The 22498-nt window shown below is 39.3% G+C and overlaps 1 protein-coding gene across 3 annotated transcripts in view; it reads left to right on the forward strand.

Moving 5' to 3' along the window:
• Positions 1–416: 416 nt before the first annotated feature.
• The window catches only part of KCTD20 (potassium channel tetramerization domain containing 20), a 36170-nt gene continuing 14088 nt past the window's right edge, over positions 417–22498 (forward strand). The window contains exons 1-4 of one of the 3 annotated variants that reach the window (XM_027523944.1): positions 417–537; positions 18877–18930; positions 20013–20240; positions 21774–21979. In XM_027523944.1, coding sequence (XP_027379745.1) covers positions 21820–21979 — 160 coding nt within the window. In that variant the 5' untranslated portion in view covers positions 417–537; positions 18877–18930; positions 20013–20240; positions 21774–21819. The remainder of the gene's footprint in view (positions 538–18876; positions 18931–20012; positions 20241–21773; positions 21980–22498) is intronic. The other 2 variants (XM_027523945.1, XM_027523946.1) reach the window with 2 other exon arrangements.

The raw sequence follows: 22498 nt of genomic DNA on the forward strand, positions 1-22498 counted from the left end.
GAATCCCAGGGACAGTATAGTCCGAGGGGTCACAAAGAGTCGGACACGACCGCGCGACTTTCACAGTCACTCACGCATTGGCTGTCCCGGGGATGCGCGCGCTTATTTCGCCATTCAGATATAACTACTAACTTTTCCGTTTCAGACTTTCAATAATTGAAACAGGGCATCCGCAGCTCAGAAATTGACCTCTCGCGGCTGTGCAAGATAGGGAGCGCCCTCCCCGGCGCCGTGGGGCAGCGCCCTCCGTGGCGCCGTGGGGCGTGTCGGGAAGGAAAGGGGACACTCCGTGGCCTGCGGCCCAGGGGGCGGGCCTGAGCCCGGCCTTCCCGGCGTGCCCCGCGCGGCGAGGGGGACTCTTAACGTGAAGCGCCGGGTGACTCAGCCGCGTGGCCGCGCGAGCTGGGGCAGGGAGGTTCGGGGCGCGCGCCGCTGCGGCACGGCCGGTCCCCGCGGCGGCTGCTGGCGGCGCCGTGAGCGCGCGCGCCTCCCAGGCGGATTCGGGCCCCGGGCTCCGGAGCGCGGCGGGAGCGTCAGGTAAGTGGTCCGACGCGAAGAGCCGGCAGGGTGAGTGCGGCGGCGGGCCTGGCCCCGGGAAATGCCTTTGTGTCGGGGGGTAAGGGGACCCGCTCCTCAGGACGGCGCTCGGGCGGCAGCCCTCCGGGTCGTACCCCCATCGAAAGGCCGCGGCGGTGCTATCATCTCGAGGAAAAACGTTGGCAAACGGGTTCCAGGCGCCGGTTTTCGTGCTGAGGGTAAAGCCTGGTAATCCGGGGAAGAAGAGGGGATCGCTTTGCGTGGACATAGGTCTGCACATTCGGGGGACAGCTGAAGTATAACTTGACTTTCCTGCAGGCCTTTGGTGTTTTTATCCTAAAGGAGGAGAAATAGTGAGAGCTCGGGAGTGTTTATAGATAAAACACTTGCCTGCGTGTTTTTGTTTTTGTTTTCTGGCAATTCATTGAATTCACTAAAAATTAGGTAGTTGGGTCGGACTTCTCGCTCTTTGCACCCCTTCTTCAAAATCTTCCTTCTCTGCCACCCACAAATTACCAGCTTTCATCGGTGCTGAAGAGCTGGGGGAGACTGAACTGGTAATTTTCTTTTAAATAAAACCTTACTTTTTATAGCGTTGAGTGTCTTCAGTTCTGCACTATTCAAAAAATCTCTTCTCTTTTGGAGTTTGTGATTCTTTCTGAAAATTCCGGGATTGATCCGATTTATTTTTAAAGGAGAAACCAGTGAATAAACTAGCAAGATAACAGGCGGCAAGGAACTGTTAAACCCGGTTATGAAAATGCATTTTTCAGGCCCTTTAATTGTCCCCCTCTTAGCTGTTAAACAACTAGGAGCAGCTGTTACCTGAGAAATTAAGAGTTTTTAATGGTCCCCAAACAGTGCTGTTATCATAGCTGAATTTGATTAATCCAGTCAAAAGAACTTCATCCTCAACTTATTCTCACCCTCCCTGCACATCTGGGACAGTTCTTAAACATGAATTTGCGCCTTGAAAATGTAAATACCCCCCCCCCAAAATGTAAATACCCGTCTCCCAATTTTTTGTATATATTAAAATTGTTTATATAATTTTAAAGATTACTTTCCACTTGCAGTTATTACAAAATATTGGCTATATTCCCTGTGTTGTACAATAACATCCTTGAACCTGTCTTATACCTGGTAGTTCTCGCTTCCCACTCCCCACCCCTTTGTTACCCCGCTGCCACCCTGTGATCACTAGTTTTTCCTCTATATCTGTGAATTGGCTTCTTTTTTGTTACATATTGGTTGTATTTTTTTTTACATTCCACGTATCAGTGATACCATACAGCATTTATCTTTCTCTGTCAGACTTTTCACTTAGCATACTGCCGTCCGAGTCCATCCATGTTGTTGCAGATGGGCAAATTTTGTTTTTCATTTTTAGTTGAGTATTAGTCCATGGCATATATTTATTACCTCTTTATCCATACATCTGTTGATTGACATTTAGGTTCCTTCCGTATCTTAGCAATTGTAAATAATGCTGCTATGAACATTAGGGTACGTGTATCTTTTCCAATTAGTGCTTTTGTTTTTTTTCAGGTGTATCACCAGGAGTGGAATTGCTGGGTCACATAGATCTCATTTTAGTTTTTGAAAAACTTCCGTACTGTTTCCCATAGTGAGTGCACAAATTTACATTCTGACCAATAGTGTAAGATGATTCTCTTTTCTCCACATCCTTGCCAGCATTTGTGTTCTTTTTGATGCCAGCCGTTCTGAGAAGTGTGCGGTGATAACTCATGTGGTTTTTATTTGTACTACTCTCAGAAATTTGATTCTGGAAATCAGTGATGGGTCCTGAGTCTGCATGTTAAGCAAGCACCCCCTTTCTGGGTCTGTTATTGGTGATCCAGGGACCACACTTAGAGAAACAGCAAAATAGACTGGCCTGAGAATTTTTAGAACTGGCCAACTTCCTTATCCTTTTGTTGATTTTTATTCTCCTTTGTCCCCTAGCCAATCATAAGCCAAGAAGGTCTGAGTCTTTAGAAGGAAACTAAAGAGTGCTTTCTTGGACTCTGCCATCAGGGTGAGTGAGTGAAAGTCACTCAGTCGTCTGACTCTTTAAGACCCCATGGACTATACAGTCCATGAAATTCTCCAGGCCAGAATACTGGAGTGGGAAGCTGTTCCCTTCTCCAGGGGATCTTTCCAACCCAGGGATCACACCCAGTTCTCCCGAATTTCAGGCAGTTTTTTTTTTACCGTTTGAGCTACCAGGATATTGGGGTAGGAAATACATATTCTAATGCCTTAGAGATTACTGTGTACTAAGTTGCTTCAGTCATGTCCAACTCTTTGTGACCCGACGGGCTGTAACCCGCCAGGCTCCTCTTGTTCATGGGATTCTCCAGGCAAGAATACTGGAATGGGTTGCTTTGCCCTCCAGGGTATCTTCCCAACCCAGGGATTGAACCTGCCTCTCTGACATGTCTTGCATTGGCAGGTAGGTTCTTTACCACTAGCCCCACATTGGAAGCCTGCCTTGGAGATAGTCTGTGCCTGTTAATCTGTCCTTTTATCTTTCAGGGGCCTGCTTCCAGTATCATCAGCTCATTAGAAATGCCATTAGGCTAAATCTCCCCCCTCCCAACTAATTTCAGTCTTCTTCCCTTTAGAACCAGGACAGCTAATGCTGTGTAATTCTCATCTGGCCTTGAACTCAGATTTCCTGTTATGTAGCAGTACCAGTAGCATTTACAAGGGCTTTCAGTTTATCTGAACATTAATTCAGTCATCAGATACCCCAGTAATGCCTATTTTGTAGTAGGCCATTTTAGCAACAACATTACAAAGATGTCACAGGGTTGCATTGCTCCCTTGAGGCAAATATGAAGGCTGGATAACCTCTGCTGCCGAAAGCTTTTTCTGTTTCTTAGTCCTTCAGATATTAATAGATGTGTAGGGATGAGCTTAGAGTTAGGCTCTGTGTTTTCTGACTTTTTTTTTTTTTTTGTCTTTGGTTTCTCCTTAGTGTTTCACTTTTGTTCCTAACCTATTTCTGTTGATTCACAAAATACTGTTGTCTTTCCTTCTATAACCTGGGCTTCTTGATTATGGCGTCTTCCTCAGGGATGGGGGAGGCTGTTGGGCTGCCATCTATGGGTCGCACAGAGTCGGACACGACTGAAGCGACTTAGCAGCAGCAGCAGCTGCCCCTGAATCTGTACATGCCTACTCCTCCTTGGCTAACTGGAGTAAAAAGTGTAGGGAAATTGTTGGAATGCTGAATGATTTCTAGTTGGAAGACCCAGAGTCATGGAACTGTGAGGCTTAGAGATATAAGGGAACCTATTACAAATTTATACGGTGCAGTCCTCTTGCTTTTTTTCCCCCCGCCTCTTGCCTTTTAAGATGAGGAATCTAAGAGATGAGATGGCAGAGGACCCCTGGCTCCTAGCCCAGTGTTCTTCCCACTAAATCATCTCAAGAAAAATGCTTCAAAAATGGAAACGGTTTAGAGAAATTCAGTTATAAGTAGATGAAGAAAACTGAGACTTTCACATGAATACAAAAGCAATATTTGGAAAAATGGAGATGGAAGGAGAGTGTGTTCTAACCACATAAACCAGGAAGAGTAGGAATACTAAAATAAGGAATTCTGAACCTTGAAATAATGAGCAAATAGTTCTCTTGTAATCCCAAGAAATGTTATGAAGTTGGTATTTTTTTTAATTCAGTAAAGGTTAAGTACATTGAATTTTTATTAAATGTTGGATGTTTGAGCAAAGCCCAGAATTTTTTGAACTTGCCATGTAACTATACTGTTGTCCTTACCCAAATTATTAGGTATCTCTGTTGGAGACAGAAAGTAAGACTGATCTAACTGCTAATCTGATTCCATATACCTCTTATGAGAAATGAGATTTTTGGAATAGTATATGCATTTCTGGAATAGTAGGAAAGAAAGAAGTACAGATGAAAGAAGAGAACCCCATGCTATTTTTCTTAGAGTCCCCACAGTAGGTGTTTTTGGATTGTTCTTGTATATTCAGGAAGGTAGAATTAGAAATAGTAAGGATTTGGAACTTTCCTGGCGGTCCACTGGTTAAGACTCTTCACTTCCCCAGCAGGGAGTGAGGGTTTCATCCTTGGTGGGGAAACTTAAGGTTCAGCTTGCACCAGGGTGTGGCCGAAAAAAGAAATAATAAGGACTTATTAATTAGTAGACATTATTATGTACCAGACTGATTAGTAGACATTGTTTTGTACCAGACTCTTCACTCAATGTGTCTACATTTCTCATTTAATTTCCTCCATTTTATAGCCAACGAACCTAAGACATAAAGAGCTTAAGTTTGCCCAAAGTCATACACCTGTCAGTGGCTGAGCCAGCGTTCAAGCTTAGACCGACTCCATCAATTAATACTTATGCTCAGTAGTGCCCTCCTTATTCTTCACTGGGCAGTGGTTAAGAATGTGGGCTTTGGAGCCAGTTTTTCCTGGGTTTAAATCCTAGCTCTTTCATTTACTAGCTTGGACATTCATCAGTTTCTTTCTCTGAAATAGAGGTTGTAATAGTAGCTACATCAGAGGGTTATTGGGATTGAGTTAATTCATGTAAAATGCTTTGATCTACACCTGACTATTGTGAGTTCTCAGGAGATGCTGATTGTTAATTGGTTTTTTTAAAATAATTTACGATACTGTTGATATTTTCTTTAGATTTAGATTGTCCTTTCAGGTGTTGAAATGTTAAGGCTTTTATAGTGTAGATATAAATTAAACTTTCTTACTGTAACATGGGGGAGGCAGGGCTTACTAAAATTTTGGAAAGCACTGGGGTGTAGTACAAAGATCTGTGACATGATTTGGTTAAGGTTACTAGAGAAAGTTCACCTTTCTTAGAATAAAACAACTAATGATCTATACTTCTATAGGAGGGCCACAGTATATACCTTAAAACCATGTAAGATTCCTTCAGTGTATTGGCCTTAAAACTCTTTTGGTGGGAAAGGATAAAATTTTAATTTTTGCAGTTATATCTATGTATTTGTTTGCTGGGACTGCCATAACAAAGTACCACAAACTGTGTGGTTTAAACAGTAGAGTTTCCGGAGGCTGGAAGCCCAAGTTCAAGGTGTTGCTGGGGTTGGTTTCTTCTTAGGACTTGCTCCTTTGCCTGTGGGTGGCTGCTTTCTCCGTGTCTTCACATGGTCGGTCTTCCCTCTGTGCCTCTCTTGTCCTCATCTCTGCTTAAAAGGACACCAGTTGTATTGGATTAGGGCCCACTAATGACTTCATTTAATCTTGAAAAGTGAGTGTTAAGTCACTCAGTCATGTCCACTCTTTTAAAGAGCCACCACCTCTTTAAAGGCCACATTCTGAGGATTTAGGGTAACAGACTTCAACATATGAATTCTGAAGGAAACACAATTTAATTTAGCTCATAGCAGTCTGTTTAGGGAATTAAATGCCAGGTAATCTGTCCCTGGTGGCTCAGTCAGTAAAGAATCTGCCTGCAGTGCAGGAGACCTGGGTTTGATCCCTGGGTGGGGGAGATCCCCTGGAGAAGCGAATGGCAACGCACTCCAGTATTCTTGCCTGGAGAATTCCGTGGAGAATTCCAGAGGAAGCTGGTGGGCTGCAGTCTATGGGGTCACAAAGAGTTGGATACGGCTGAGCAACTAACACAGTCTGAACGTTCTCCACCTTGGGACTTGAGGATCATGCTTTATCCTGTGCCTGCCCACATGTCCTGCCTTCCACCTGTTCCTTAGAGCTTGCTGTTGAGTCCCCTAAGAAGCGCATCACGCCTCCACCTTAAGTCCTTGTGTTGGATTTAAAGCTATCAAGATTATTCTGTCATCCTATTGAGTAATCTGCTTGAGAAACTATTTCATGTATTTAACCTAAATTCCTAATTTGTCTGGTATTCCTAATATTTCTTCTTGAATCTAGATGGAAAAAATGTCAAGATCTCTTAAGTAGTGATATGTCATTTTCCTCTTAAACTTTAAAAAATTTAAAGTATTCTAAGATTTTTCAAAACTTCCATCATTTTCTCAAAGAGTTCCCTGTTTTTAGAGGTACATTTTCCTTTTATTTTTCTCATTTTAAAAGTAGTTAACACATTCATTTTAGAGACTTTGGCATAGTCAATAAAACAGTTTTTTAAAAATCACATATGATAAGCCTGTAGTTAAGGTAGAATATTAATATTTTTAATCTTTTTCTATGACTAGATTGTTTCAACTTGCCTTTTTAAAATCTAGTGTATCAGTACTATTTGATGCTATTTTAGTTATTATAAAACATTTTTAGTCTTTTCATGTGATGAATTATATTAATTTTTAGAATGTTAAGCCAACCTTTGTATTATCCTTTTTTATGTATCTGGGTTTGTTTTTTTTTTAAATAATTGGTATAGGATTTTTGTGCTTATGAGAAAAAGTCATCCATAATGCTTTTTGGTAATGTCCTAGTGAAGTTTTGAGTCAGTGTTATATGCAGGCCTCAGAAAATGAATTGGGATGTATGCCCTGTTTTCCTGTTCTCTGGAAGAGTTTATATTGATAAGATTGATACAATTTCTTCCTTTAAAGATGTGGAAGAATTTGCTAGTCAAGCCACTTGGTCCTGGAATTTTCTCTAAAGGATGGTTTTAATTGTGGATTATGGTTCTATGTACTATTTATATACCATCAAAATAATATATATCATCTATTTGTATATAAATACAGGCACATATATATTAAGTTATTTGTTGAAGGGTGTTAGTGTATACCATGTGGAGATTGGACTAGGACAAATTTTTTCTTCCTCAGAGAACCTCAGTTCTGCTCTTAAAGCCTTGGAATTGGTTGGATCAGGCTCACGCACATTATCTAGGATAATCTTCCTTATTTAACCTAAAATGATTAAATACTTTAATCACATCTACCAAAAAACTTTATAGTAACACCTAGATTAGCATTTGATTGAATAACTGGGACTGTAGCTCCTGGGCTGACATCTAAAACTGACCATCACAGCTCCTCCACAGTCTTGGCTCTCTTGCTAGTTGTCTGATGCCTTCAAACAGATGTGGGTTTTTTTTGTTTTTGTTTTCTTTTTTGGTTTCACCCATCCCATTCTGATGGATGCATTATTCTAGGGGATAGGACTTACCAATGCACGGAAGTCATGGTGGGAGCAGGGAGGAAGGCAGACTTCAACTTGGCACAAAGGAAAAAAAAATCCCCCCCCCCCAAGCATTAGTGGCCAACAATAGGATGAGCTAATAATAAGCAAGAGATTCTTTATTTTGGAATATTTTTAGTTAGACCGGGCTGAACTAATAGTGTTTTTGTAGTCCTAGATGGAAGGTGATTTGGACCCCAGATCTTTTTGAGATTTATGATTGTGGGGGTAAAATTGGGAGCCCATCATCATCAGGTGACCAGCATTTAAAAAAAAACAAAACACCTATCATTTTCTGTCACCATTATTTTATAAAAGAAAAGACATTTAATATAAAAAAATGAAGTAAAAGTTTAGGTACCAAGAAAGCATTAAACTAACATCTGCCACAATTCTTTAGTTCACATTTTAATATTTTTTAAATCAGGCTGTGTCTTAAAATCATGTATGTAATATGATAGCACTTTCTTGAAACACTGTTCTTAGATTGATGTCTTAGTCAATGTCAGTTGTCTTAGAATTGGGATAATAATTATGTTTGTATGCATGCATTACATTATCTCCGTTGCCCTCATTTTTGCTATGTCAGTGAAAACTTTTGACACTGATTAATACTGGTCCTTGAATCATCTTCTGACACAGTGACTGTAGATTGTCTCCAGAATTTTCAACATTTGTTCTGTTGCTACAGTACTGCTTCATAGATCTGTCCCCTAAGACCTTCAGATCTTGCCATACAAGAACTCAGCCTTTCTTATCAAATGGCCTACTATATTGAATAATACATTTAAAATTTAAAAAATTGTACACCCTTGTACTGTTTAAGACATTATTGCTAATAGTATAGATCTTGGAAATTTCCTGGAAATTTGCCATTAAGTAATCTTAACTTCAGTGTCTCTTCCTGTTATATACCTTGGATTGTTCCTAGCTTAAAGTTGTCATTAGAATGAGCATAACTAGTTGAATCCATTAAAAGATAGAAGCACCCTGTGTGGAAATTACAGAATTTGATCTACTCTGTTTTTAGGTAATAAAGTTGAGAGTTATAGCAGAATTAAGTAAGGTCTTAAATTGAACTCGGAACTCAAGATTGTAAAATCATCTGCTATCTGGAGTTAATTGATTTAGAGGTTGTTTCAAAGCAACTATTTAAACAGAAAAGGTGCTAGGGGTGTTCATTACTGGCACGGAAAGGTCATATGTCTTGGCTCCAGATCTTTGGCTTGAGATCATATCTCCAAACTTGGGAAACTTAACATAGACTTCATGAAGTAAATCAGAAGTAAATCTCCAATAGGCAGATATAGCACAGCTTAAGGGTACCATGCGTTTGACTCTGAAGCCAGAAGCCTATGTTTGAAGCCTGGCTGTACTATTTATTAGCTGTGCGACTGTGAGAACTTTTCTTAACTTCTTTATTACTCAGTTTCCTCATCTGTAAATGAGGATAATAATAGCAGCTACTTCATAAAGGTTTTTTGTTGTTTTTGTTAGTATTAAGTTAAATAACATTTATAAAGTACTTAGAATAACATGTAGCAAATGATATATGTTAAAATCAACAAAGGTTAGTCCATCTAGACTTAAGATGGACTGTTTGTGGTAATTTGGCATATTGAATCTCAACTGATTAATTAGTGATTCTAATGTAGAATGTGTTCTTGAGTAATTGGGTTTAGATTTGGTCATTTAAGGATGTAAGAAAACTTTGCATCTTGAAAGGGGTTGCAGTATTTAAAAACTTCTTCAGATAAATTAATGAATCTAAGTTTAAGGATTTACTGAAGGTTTTTTGAGTACTTTAAGACTGGCTTGATAGGCAGTTGAAGTACTAAAACGCAAAAAGAGCATGTTAAAAGATTATGCTGCTAAGTCGCTTCAGTCGTGTCCGATTCTGTGCGACCCCATAGACGGCAGCCCAACAGGCTCCCCCATCCCTGGGATTCTCCAGGCAATAACACTGGAGTGGGTTGCCATTTCCTTCTCCAATGCATGAAAGTGGAAAGTGAAAGTGAAGTCGCTCAGTCGTGTGTGACTCTTAGCGACCCCATGGACTGCAGCCCACCAGGCTCCTCCATCCATGGGATTTTCCGGGAAACAGTACTGGAGTGGGGTGCCATTGCCTTCTCCCTAAAAGATTATAAGTATCATTAAAAATGAAATATCAAACTTAGGATACTGGGGATTCAACTATATTTGTCTCTTTTTTGTCTTATTAGTGAGTAAAAAAGTTATTCTCTAAATCCTTTTGTTTAATAGTTCTTTTAATTAGGTGATTTGATAAAGTTGTAAAGGGAATTGTTTAAAGGCCTTTAGACAATTACTAATTGAATGTAAGGTCTTTAAGTCTTAAATTCAGGTAACTGTAATACAGTCTTCTGGCACAAAAGCTGTTTTTGGACCTAAGTTTATTGGCAGAAAGGCTATCAGAGCAGTAAGTTAGGAGCGTCAAGTAAAGGAGACAGGGAAGTGTATCCAAGCAGTTACAATCTCACCACTGCCGTCCTTGTGCTTTTATCTGCCAGCCTGGCCTCTGCCAGCAGCTCATACGCGGAAATGAAGGCCGGCGGGCACGCTGCCTTTCTCCCCTGCATCTCCCAGCTGCTACCCTTCTTTCTGTCACCCCACTGAGATCCTGTCTCGTCTAGACAGTTCCAGTAACCTCTTACTCTCCTTGTCCATCTGTGGTTATATTTATTTTAAAGCAACATGTTGAATATGAAACTTCTCTATATAAAAACTTCACCTACAAGACAAAGTCCTTAACTCTATTTTACTTTATAATTCAAGGCCTCTGTAAACTAGCTGCAACTTATTTTTCAACCTGTGTTCTCCTAGGGCTGTTCTGTACAGCCATCTAAGTCGTGTGTTGTGTAGCTCCTTAAATGGTGGTGTGCGTGGGGTTCCCTGAAGTTGTATGGTATGATGGTTACTCTGTTTTCTGCCACCCTTTTGTATTAATCCTTCACTCTGACCTGGCTGGTCTACCCCTCCACTCCTTTCTTATAATAATAAAGCACCTTTTCACTCTTACTTTTCTACCTGTTATACATCATTAACCCTGTTTTATGCCCTTTCTTTTCTTTAATAGGTAGAACCAAAGTTCTACATCTAAGAACCAAAGTTCTCCACATCTAAGAGTGGAGTATTAAACAGCCATTAAAAGAATGAGGAAGATTTCCAGTCACTCCTGCGGGGTGAATTTTGAGATACGGTGTTAAGAAAAATAGCAAAGTACAGAACTGGATATGGTATTCCATCTTTTGCATGAGAAACAGAAGAATTAAGAATTTATATGTATATACACATATTATCTATAAAGAGAAACATGAAGGATAAACAAATTAATAAAACTAGTTATGTGCAGGGAATAGATAGGAAAATACTGGAGGGGAAGGGAGAGATATCTCTGAGCATTCCTTTTTTGTAACACTAACTTTTGAACCATATAAATGTTTTACATAATCAAAAAATAATGAAAAATAAGCTATAATTGAGTGATTAAAAAACAAAAATGAACCTAAATTACAGGACATACAGAATAAAATAGTATAACTAAAAATAAAATAAACATAGCATGCTGACGATACATCCCTAGTGAAATGTAATTCAAGGACAAAAAGAATTAGCCCCCAAAAGACAATTAAACTTAGTGGGTTTAAATGTTAGTAACATTAATGTTATAGTTTTAAAACTGAATTATGAACCAAGATTTTCATTGTGAGAGAAAAGATATAGTACTAATATAAAATAAGTAAAGAAAAACCATAATGTCAAATTTGAGGTGAAAATATCAGTATAAACTCTGTGTTTTAAAAAATCTCCAGGTTTGCTTCTAAACCATTTCAGTAGACTGTGACACCCCAATAGATAAGACACCTGGTGTTCACATCTTGATTTATAAATGCTTTTGTCCATTAAAAAGAAGAAAGTCTTCTGGAGAATTGGCTGACTGTAAGTCAGGGTCAGAGATGGTGAAAGGTGAGCTTAGAAAACTTATATAGGAAGTAGCCTCAAAAAACCAATAGCTGCTGCTGCTGCTAAGTCGCTTCAGTCGTGTCCGACTCTCTGCGACCCCATAGACAGCAGCCCACCAGGCTCCCCCGTCCCTGGGATTCTCCAGGCAAGAACACTGGAGTGGGTTGCCATTGCCTTCTCCAATGCATGAAAGCGAAAAGTGAGAGTGAAGTTGCTCAGTCTTGTCTGACGCTTAGCGACCCCATGGACTGCAGCCTACCAGGCTCCTCCGTCCATGGGATTTTCCAGGCAAGAGTACTGGAGTGGGGTGCCATCGCCTTCTCCAAAAACCAATAGAATTGTGTTTAAATGACAGATGAAGGCTTGAAGGGAATCCCACTAGCCATACCTGGGACAATTTGAACCAATAACTGGAGAAGTTAAAAAAAAAGATGGTAATGGATCATTTTAATGCATTATATTAAAACAGATCTTTGAGTTCATAATTAAATTTTAAAAGGAAGATACAGGGAGAGTGAAGTAGTAGTTCTACTTCACAGAAGAATGCTAGACAGTAAATGTAGGAAGAATGATAAAATTAGAAAGTCATCATTTTGTAGTCCCAAACGTAAATGTATTAATAATTGGTTTGGGCAAGAATCATCAATAGATGCTGAAACCCCTGGGTGAAAAGTTACTGGGAGATAGGATATCAGATTTCTTTACAACAGAAAGAGCTGTTGCCACCACTTCATCCACATAATCAGACATTCCCTGTAGTGGGGCAGCCTGGCATTACGTGACTCTGATGTGATGGCAGTTTGAAGGGTACAACTGTATTCTTGTTTAAAAAAAATTTAACTTGTATCACATCACATGGAAACAATGAGATGGATGTTAGAACTGACCTACACTTTTTAATTTAAAATAATTTTTATTGAAGTATAATAGATTTATAATATTTTATTAGCACAGCAAAGTGATTCAGTTATATGTTTTTTCAGATTATTTTCCACTGTAATTATTATCAGCTACTAAATGTAGTTATGTGTTAGATGGTGAATCCTTGTTGTGTATCTATTTTATATGTAGTAGTTTGTATTTGTTAATCCTGTTCTCCTAATTTGTCACCCCTCCTCTTTCTGCTTCGATAACCAAAGTTTGTTTTCCATGTCTGGCAGTCTGTCTGTTTTGTATATAGATTCATTTGTATTATTTTTCAGATTTCACATGTAAGTTGTATCATAATTGTCTTTCTCTGACTTAGTATGAAATTCTTTAGGTCTGTCCTCCATGTTGCTGCAGATGGCAATATTTCATTCTTTTTTATGGCTGAGGAGTATTCCTGTGTGTGTGTGTGTGTGTGTATGTGCGTGCATACACGCGCACACGCATCTGTATCTATATATCACATTTTCTTAAGCCAGTCATCTGTTGATGGTCCCTTGGGTTGTTTTCATGTCTTTGCTGTTGTACATAGTGCTGCTGTGAACACTGGGGTACGTGTATGTTTTTGAACTAGTGTTTTTGTCTTTTCTGGATATGTGCTCAGGAGTGGGATTGCTAGATCATATGATGCCTCTATTTTTAGTTTAAGGAAACTCCATACTGTTTTTTGTAGTTGGCTGCGCTAATTTATATTCCCACCAACAGTGTAGGAGGGTTCCTTCTCTGACCTAGACTTTTTTTAAAAAGTCAATTTCATGTCAAACAGCTGTCCCCCAAATTGCGGTGGTAGGGACAGAGGATGCAGAATATGAAAGATTCAGAACAGCCAAATGTAAGGGATGAGCCTTGATTGACTTATGGATCCCAAAAAAGATGATGCAAGAAAATACTAGGCCAGTTGAGTAAATTTGCTTATTGGTTATATGTTAGATTATGCAGATGTTCCTTTTCTTAGACATGAGAGCAGTGCTGCTGCGTGTTTTTAAGAGAATGCTCTCATGCTTAGAATGTGCTTGCTGAAGCAACTTGGGTGAAGTGTTGTAATGTTAACTTTTAAGTGATTCAGAAAAACTTGTGTGGTGGGGGAGCAGATGATCATTGGTAAATCTGAAGGATATATAAGATTTTACTGGTTATAATAACTTTTTCAATTTTCTGTAGATTTGAAAAGTTTCAAAAAAATAATGTTGAGGAGAAAATCTTTGCTTCCGAGCCCAGCTCAGATCTTATCTCATATGAAGACTTCCTTTCCCAACCACACTGTCTAGAGGTGATTTTCGCTCCAACTTCGGTGTTTATTTTATAATCCCCGAACCTGAGTGCCACATAAGAGCTGCCTAAGAAGCTGACTGTTTAATTTTTAATCACAAATTCCAGACTCATTGTAAGAATAGGCCCGAGAATCTGGAACCGCTGGTTTGAACCACCTGTTCTGTTTTATTACCTAAAGTTGCTTGTCTTTTTCATATAGCCCCACCTCCTCAGTGGGAGCTTGGGGCCAACCCTTGAGAGCATTGCTCAGTCCTTTGTGTTGCTCCGTGCTGGCACACAGTGTGCCTTCCACACAGTAGGGGTTTGGTAAATAAGTGCTGGCTATAATATATATGTTGGGACTAATTTGTTGATAATCTGAAGAGACTACCAGAAACTTCTCCATGGTTTTGAGAGATTAAAAAAAAAAGAAACCTAGCTGATAAAAGCACTTAGTCAGTACAAAAGGTCCAATAGAAAGATGTGTAGTTTTTAGTTCTAAAACTACAGGTTTGGTTTATAGAAATAACATGTTTGTTACCAGCAAATGTTTGGAATTAAGAGTTAACAGTGGTATCATAGTTGAGTTTTATTGCCTCTGCAAGTGGATATATAAGGACTCTAGTACTTGATCTCTATGAAAACACAGATACCCAGAGATAGTTTTCTCCCTTCTACACTTATTGATGTGATTGACACGTGGCACTGTATATGTCTAAGATGTACAACATAATTTGACTTACTTACGTAATGATATGACAGTAGGTTTAGGGAACATAAATCTCATATAGAAACATGACAAATAGAAAAAAAGATTCCTTTTTCCCTTGTGATAAGAACTCTTAGGATTTACTCCCTTAGCAACCTTCATAGGTGAGGTAAAGAAAGCAGTGTTAATTATCTGTATCATGTTGTACATCTCCAGCACTTATTTATCTTATAACTTGAAATGTGTACCTTTTTTTTTAATGCTAAGATGATTTTTTTTAATCGGATAATTGAGAGGTTTTGGTATTGAAATTGAGATAATGAATGAAAGTTGAGGTTAGGTGTTAATGCAGGAAAGAAGAAACAATTAGAGATTTAAAAAATAAGGTCTTTGAAGATTTTTATAGGCTTGAAGCTGGTTTTGAGTATATAAAAAGTAATACTAGCTAACTTTTTTTTTTTTTTTTTAGTGTTTACACATGCCATAGATTGCTTTGTCAGTTCCCTTAATTTGAGACTTAATGAGGAAATGGTATGGGAAATGGGAGAACATTTCATAGCATTAGTTCTTTGAAAAGAAAAAAAAAAAAGAGTTAGGGGAAGGGAATTGATCTTTACCAGGGATTAATTATATAGTTGCTTAGACCCACAGGAAGAGTATATAAAAAAGGCAGGTGTATGAACCTTGACCAGTATTCAAGAAAAGCAAAATCTTGCACAGAAAAGTATTCTAGTATAGCTGCAATAGTAACCTAACTTGTAAATAATGTATTTATGTGTATTAAAATAGCTGAAATAAACATTTTTACTTTGAATTAAAAACTTGACTAAACACTCTTATAAATAGTAAAAATGCTCTAGTATTAATACATCTAATTATGCACACATTTAAAAAATATTTCATTGGAATGAATTATGGCAGTAATATTTTTGGGTAAAGCAAATTTTTACTTCCATGTAGTAAGAGAGCAAACAAAGCTACATTCTGAGTAATAAACTGGTATGCGTGCAGCTGCCATCTCCATTAAATTTAATGCTTTATGAAACTTAATAATTCTAAACTAGCAATCACTGCAGAAAAAAAGTGAGTGGTTAAGATATAATTTTAAAGATTAAAAGAAAAAATTTCCCTGTTGACAACTTAAAAACCATTCTAGAAGTTCTAGATAAATGACAGAAAAATGATGTCAAGATTGTTAAATTGGACAATTGTATTGACAAATAAGATTAATCCGTGGAACAGAGTTTAAAAACCAGACCAAGCATAAATTATGTTAGTGTTTGATTAAAGTGCCATCTCAAATCAGTGTGGGGAAAAAACAGACTCTTGAGAATATATTAAGGCAGTTAGTTGGTTAGCCATTTGGATTTTGTTAGATCTGTGCTAACTGGGCTTCCCTGCTGGCTCAGCCTGCCAGTGGTGGGAGACAACAGTTCGATCCCTGGGTCGAGGAGATCCCCTGGAGAAGGAAATGGCAACCCACTCCAGTATTCTTGCTTGGGAAATCCCATGGACAGCGGAGCCTGGTGGGCTACAGTCCATGGGGTCACAAAGAGTTGGACAGGACTTAGCAACTAAACAATAACAAATTCCTGAGGGAAAAGTGGAAAGACACAAAAGGTCAGGTTCAAAGGGCAAGTTAGGCAACTGAGGCAAAAAATAATTCAGAGAATTCTAAAAGTAGTAGTTGTTTAACCTCTGTCCTGTCCAACTCTTGCGACTCCATGGGCTATAGACTGCCAGGCTCCTCCTCTGTCCATGGGATTTCCCAGGCAAGAATACTAGAATGGGTTGCTATTTTCTTCCCTTGGGGATCTTCCCAACCTGGGGATCAAGCCCACATCTCCTGTGTTGCAGGTGAATTCTTTCTCCTGAGCCCCTGGGGAAGCCCTAAAGGCAGTACCATGTGTCATTTTGCTGAAATCAGAAAGAAATGTAGCTGAAATCAGTAGAACCATACAATAGAACATAGAAAGTATATTCAAAAGTGGAGGATGACGCGCTTCAAGAGCCCAATAAATGGTAACTAAGCAGTTGTATAAGGGAGATTCATATAACAGATGTGTCTCTTGCTTTTGTATAGCACTTCATGCTTTTTTTCCCATACATCTTAATTGAGAAAGGACTATCTAGCTTTGTAGTGGCTGATATCATCCTATTTTTATGGATGAAAACACTGATGCTTAAAGAACGTTTTCTTGGTGGTGAGGCTTAATTATCAATAGTAACAACGCCAAAGCCAGAAACTGCTTTGCCTCAGTCTAGTGGGTGGTCTTCGGAGAAGGCAATGGCCCCCACTCCAGTACTCTTGCCTGGAAAATCCCATGGACGGAGGAGCCTGCTAGGCTGCAGTCCATGGGGTCGCGAAGAGTCGGACACGACTGAGCGACTTCACTTTCACGTTCATGCATTGGAGAAGGAAATGGCAACCCACTCCAGTATTCTTGCCTGGAGAATCCCAGGGACAGCAGAGCCTGGTGGGCTGCCGTCTCTGGGGTCGCACGGAGTCAGACACGACTGAAGCGACTTAGCAGCAGCAGTGGGTGGTCTTGTCATCATACCTTGTCATTTATACTTCTAGGGAGATGAGAGCAAGCCATGGAAACATCCAGTGATTCTCGTCAAGCCGGACAAACTTGACGTGAATATCACTGCTATTACCCAATGTTTACCCAGCATGGGATTTTTTTTCCCTGCCTACTGAAATCTTTTAAGGCTCTTAAAGGTGAAATTTTCCAAGTGTTGATGAAAATGAATGACTTTTTGCTTTGTGACAACCTAGAGGGGTGGGATGGGGTGGGAGGTGGGAGGGAAGAAAGTCCAAGAGGGAGGGGATATATGTGTACCTCTGGCTGATTTATGTTGATGTATGGCAGAAGCCAGCACAATATTGTAAAGCAATTATCTTCCAATTAAAAATTTTAAAAAGAGTGAATGACTTTTCAATGACCACACTATGAGCTGTCATATTTCACACTATCTCACTAGCAAAGATGAGGAAGGTTGATATGCTGTTAGCCAGAGTTCTGGAGAATGGATGTTCTGTGCTGCCAGAAGGAGTATAAATTGGTATGTTTATAAAGGACAGTCTGGCAGTATACATCAAAACTTATTTACGTTTTTCTATAGTGATTGTATCTCTAGGCGTTTATTCCAAGGATATAATGGAATATGTGCCCAAAGATACATGTGCATGTATTTTACCACAGCTTTGATTTTTGAAGTATTTATATCTTTCTATATTGACTTTTTTTTTTGAGCATAGATTGCTTTTATAAGCAGTAAAACACTGATGCTATTTTATATATGGAAAAATACAATTATTCTATCACAGGATTCTTGGATTATGACTATAACTCCTCGTATCATTAGCAGTCTGAAAGCATTATGCTTTTGAGATCTGTCCATGTGAAGTTTGGCCCCATAGGCATTCCAACTACATTTTCTTTTTTTTTTTTTAATTCTTTATTGAATTTGTTACAATATTGCTTATGTTGTTTATGTCCTGGTTTCTTGGCCATAGGGCATATGGGATCTTAGCTCCCAGACCAGGGATCGAACCTGCACCCTCTGCATTGGAAGGTGAAGTGTTAACCACTGGACCAGCAGGGGAAGTCCCCCAACTACATTTTCAAAATCTGAATAGTTCAGTTGCAAGATCTGAACTCAGTTACACAAATCACGTTTCCATAATCTTGTTTTCTTCATAAATGATTAGAGGGAATTGTAAGTAAAAAGAAGAAAATACATAGACTCATTATGGATTAATACTTGAGAGGGACTATGTTCTAGGGAGAAACCAACATGTCATTTTTTTTAGGTGCAAAGACTATATGGAGCAAATTCCACTATCAAAGATTATACACAAATTTTCCAAGGTGGGGAGATTATAGTAAAGGTTTTGCCGTTCCGGGTCAGCTAGAGCAACTCTTTAACAAAATAGGGGCCTTCACAGGAGGCCTATGAAATAGATAAATAATATAGAATAGATAAATAATAGATAATAGATATATGTATTTGTGTAGCTCTTTAGAGTGTTTAAAACATGGTTTCACATTCTGTGTGGAAGTGATGCTTGAGCTGGCTCGCTGGATGTTTGTTTTGTTTCACAGCTCTACAGTCAGAGTTCCATTATTTATGTGTCTGTAATTCCTAGTTCTTTTCTGAAGCAGTCTCTTCAGTTACTGTTAGGTGTACCAGGGGTGTGCACGATCCTTTGGTGCTTGTCGTTGTATACTGCTATGACTTAGGTCTGTGTTGGCCACAGACAGTTTTGTAGCAATGGAGAACTATATTCAAGTGCTTTGCTTATTTCTTTCTTTCTTTTCTTTTTTTCTTAGATCTATTCTGAGGACCAAGATGCATTTGGGGGATGGTTACAGAAATGAGCCATGGTAGGCAATAAAAATATACATTCAAAGTTGAATGAAACATCCATCCTGGAAGGGGAGCAGACCCTTACCATAATGTTGAAACTCATTGCTTTGTTATTTGTTGAAGAATTCAGTGTCTGTCAGTTTGCTTCTTAGGTTTCATAGATCAAGAGGGTTTTCTTCTATCATTCTAGGATTATAGAAGAATTAGTTTATAGGGGACTTTGAGAAATGATGGTGGTTTCTTAAAGTGTGTGCCACTAAGCATTAATCCTGAGATGGTTTCTTGGGGAAAAAAAATGTTTTGAGGCCAAATTCTTTTGGAGAAACTGCAAATTGGGTCCTGTCTTGGAATTTCATGGTACACTTTGATCCTATTTATTGAAACATTGTAATAGTTAGAAACAACTTAATTCATAGATAGGAAAGCAGAATCATAGAATATTACACAGCAGTTAAAAATGAGTGAACTAGATAGATGTGTCTTCTAACATGGGTGGTTTTAGAATGTTAATTTCAAAAAAAAAAAAAAAAAAAAAAGCATATTACCGAGTGAGAATGTATAGTTTGTATGTTTTTTTACAAATGATATGCTTTTATAGTATACCTGTATAACGCTTGAATTCTTTTGCTGCTGCTGCTAAGTCGCTTCAGTCGTGTCTGACTCTGTGCGACCCCACAGACGGCAGCCCACCAGGCTTCTCCGTCCCTGGGATTCTCCAGGCAAGAACACTGGAGTGGGTTGCCATTTCCTTCTCCAGCGCATGAAAGTGAAAAGTCAAAGTGAAGTCGCTTAGTCGTGTCTGACTCTTTGCGATACCATGGACTGCAGCCTACCAGGCTCCTGAGAGGGAGAATTTTCATGTTTTATTTATAATAAAAATTAACTAAATACAAATAAAATGCTTGTCAAGTGCTCAGCAGGTTACTTTCTTTTTCTTCATTGGAGATACCTGCCCCTGCTAATTTTCAAGCATGTCTTTCTGTTTATTAATTCATTGTTGTAAGTTAAACTGAATTTTGAGCCCTGGTATTATTCATAGACTAGGAAGAAAATGTTTTCATTATAGTCTATTATAATGAAACTCTTTCACACATTGTAGGGAATAAATGAAGTAACTTATATAATGGTCTCGTCTGTGCGGATTCTCAAGAAATCTGTTTATTCAAAGTTGTTTTGTTCCAAGAGATATTTTGGAGAGCAACAAAAAGAAGTTTGAACTCGGTTCTGGAGCAGCTAGTGAAGAGTTAAGCAGCGCAAGTACACAGAGTGGAACGTGGTTCAAACCCAGTTAAGCTGACAGAAGCAGACCGCCTTTTGGTCCTTCCGTGTTAGTAATGCTTTGTCCAGTTTCATGGATCTTCTTTATCTTATTCTCTAGTCTTGATTTTCATTTTGACATCTTCTGAGTCAAACTTGAAGGCAGTGGTGATTCTATTTGACTTTACCAGTTGCTAGGGATCAATTTTAAGGGGCCACATGTTTTGTGTAAATACATAAATACGTTTTTCTTTAAGAAAGGGTAATCTGGAAAAAGCTGTAGCCATATGTCAGGTTTTCCAACAGAACATTCACTTTATCTCCTCTGTGTGCCTTACGTTGTAAGAGCTATTATCTGAGAATTTAAGATTTCGTCAACTGTGAAAGTGTCTCTTTAAAATTATTTGCTTTCAGGCATCTGTACTGGCTCCTTTCTTAAAAAGGGCTCATTATTATATTGATATTTTGTGCAAGTTAAAACAGGACTAAATGATCAATCGTTATGCTCAAAAATGTACTAATATAGATTATGAAGTTATTCAAAATCGAATGCAGTTTAAAGTGTTTATTGGCACCTCTACATGCTTGCATGTCAGGAAATTCAGAGTTATTATTAAAACATGTTCCTGATCTTAGTGATGAAACTTCTTCCTAAAGCATAACTTCTTCCTCCTGTATTGTTTTCATGCAATCCTTAGGCATAAACATTGCTAGTAATATGCCTCTTCTATCAGAACACCTAGTGGAACCTAGTAGAGTATAACTGGGAACGTGCTAAGTAGGATGACTTTCAGGGATGTTTGGGGCAGCTGGGCAGCCCCAGAGGGTGGAAAGGCTGCGGGGCAGGGTGGTCACCCAGAAGAGAGGTGCGAGGCGGCCATTCTGCGGGGCAGGGTGGTCACCCAGAAGAGAGGTGCGAGGCGGCCATTCTGCCCAAGCAGCGGCTGCGCGGCACACGGCATCCCTCGGGAGGTGGTGTTCACCACGGCTGTGCACTGCTGGAGAGAGTTAGGCTTATAACCAGTGACATCTTGCTGTAATTTTGAGATAGGGGTCAAGCAAAAGGTACAGAAAGTGAAAGAGAGAACTTATAAAGGAGAACTTGAGCACCATACGTAAATTTATTATTTAAAAAAAATTATTTTTAGTGCCCATGACTTCCGGTTTCAACTGTCACGCTCGCACTGTAGTTGTGATTCTCATTTCCTAGTGCTCAACTGTTGCGGGAATGTATCTCTCAAGTTTTTGAGACATATGGGCTGGTTTTCTTTAATTGACAATTTGAACTCTCTGTCCCTTATGTGAATCTGTGGTATAAACACCACCAAGTTATTTTACCACCAGTTAATATGCAGAATTGAATGTGAATATGGGCGAAGTCAGTGGATTTGATGTCTGTTTATAAATAAAGTTTGAAATTATTCCCTAGTAACAAGTTTATCAGTGTTCTTTGTGATTTGGTAAATACAACTCAAGTCAGCCCAATTCCTCTCAGTATAAAATCACAGAAATGTTTACGATGTCATTTCTTCTCAAAACAAGAATAAGAACTCTCTGAGAGTTCTCTAGTTAGTTCTAAATCGTGCATATTGCTGTCTTCCAGGATTTCCCTGTGATCAAGCAGACAGTTCAGGACACACAGTCCAAGGATGAGTGTTCGCCGCGGCACTGAGAGCGACAGGCTACTGCAGCAGGAGGCCAGCTGCCTGATGGATGAAGCTTCAGCTGCAGCTCAAGAAAAAGAAGCAAACAGTCCAGCTTCTTCTGGTCTTCAAAATCTTACTTATCCTCTAGGTCCCAGGAATGATGGTATGATGATTAGCTCTTGCTTTAGTCTGGAGGGCTTTCTGACACCTGAGCACCTATTCTCCCAGAAGGCATAAATGTTCTTACTCTAAATAATATGTCCAGTTAATTGGCTTAGCTTACATATCACAATTATATAAAGCTATCACCAAAAAATCTCCACTTTAAAAAAAAATTATTTTTTTGGCTGTGCCATGTGGCACATGGAATCTTAGTTTCCTAACCAGGGATGGAACCTGTGACCCCTGGATTGGAAGCATGGAGTCGTAACCCCTGGACAGTTAGAGAAGTCCTTTTTTAAATTAGAGTATCAGATCAGATCAGTCGCTCAGTCGTGTCCGACTCTTTGCGACCCCATGAATCACAGCACGCCAGGCCTCCCTGTCCATCACCAACTCCCGGAGTTCACTCAGACTCATGTCCATCGAGTCAGTGATGCCATCCAGACATCTCATCCTCTGTCGTCCCCTTCTCCTCCTGCCCCCAATCCCTCCCAGCATCAGAGTCTTTTCCAATGAGTCA

This window comes from Bos indicus x Bos taurus, chromosome 23 (assembly GCF_003369695.1).
Source record: "Bos indicus x Bos taurus breed Angus x Brahman F1 hybrid chromosome 23, Bos_hybrid_MaternalHap_v2.0, whole genome shotgun sequence".
Lineage (NCBI taxonomy): Eukaryota > Metazoa > Chordata > Mammalia > Artiodactyla > Bovidae > Bos > Bos indicus x Bos taurus.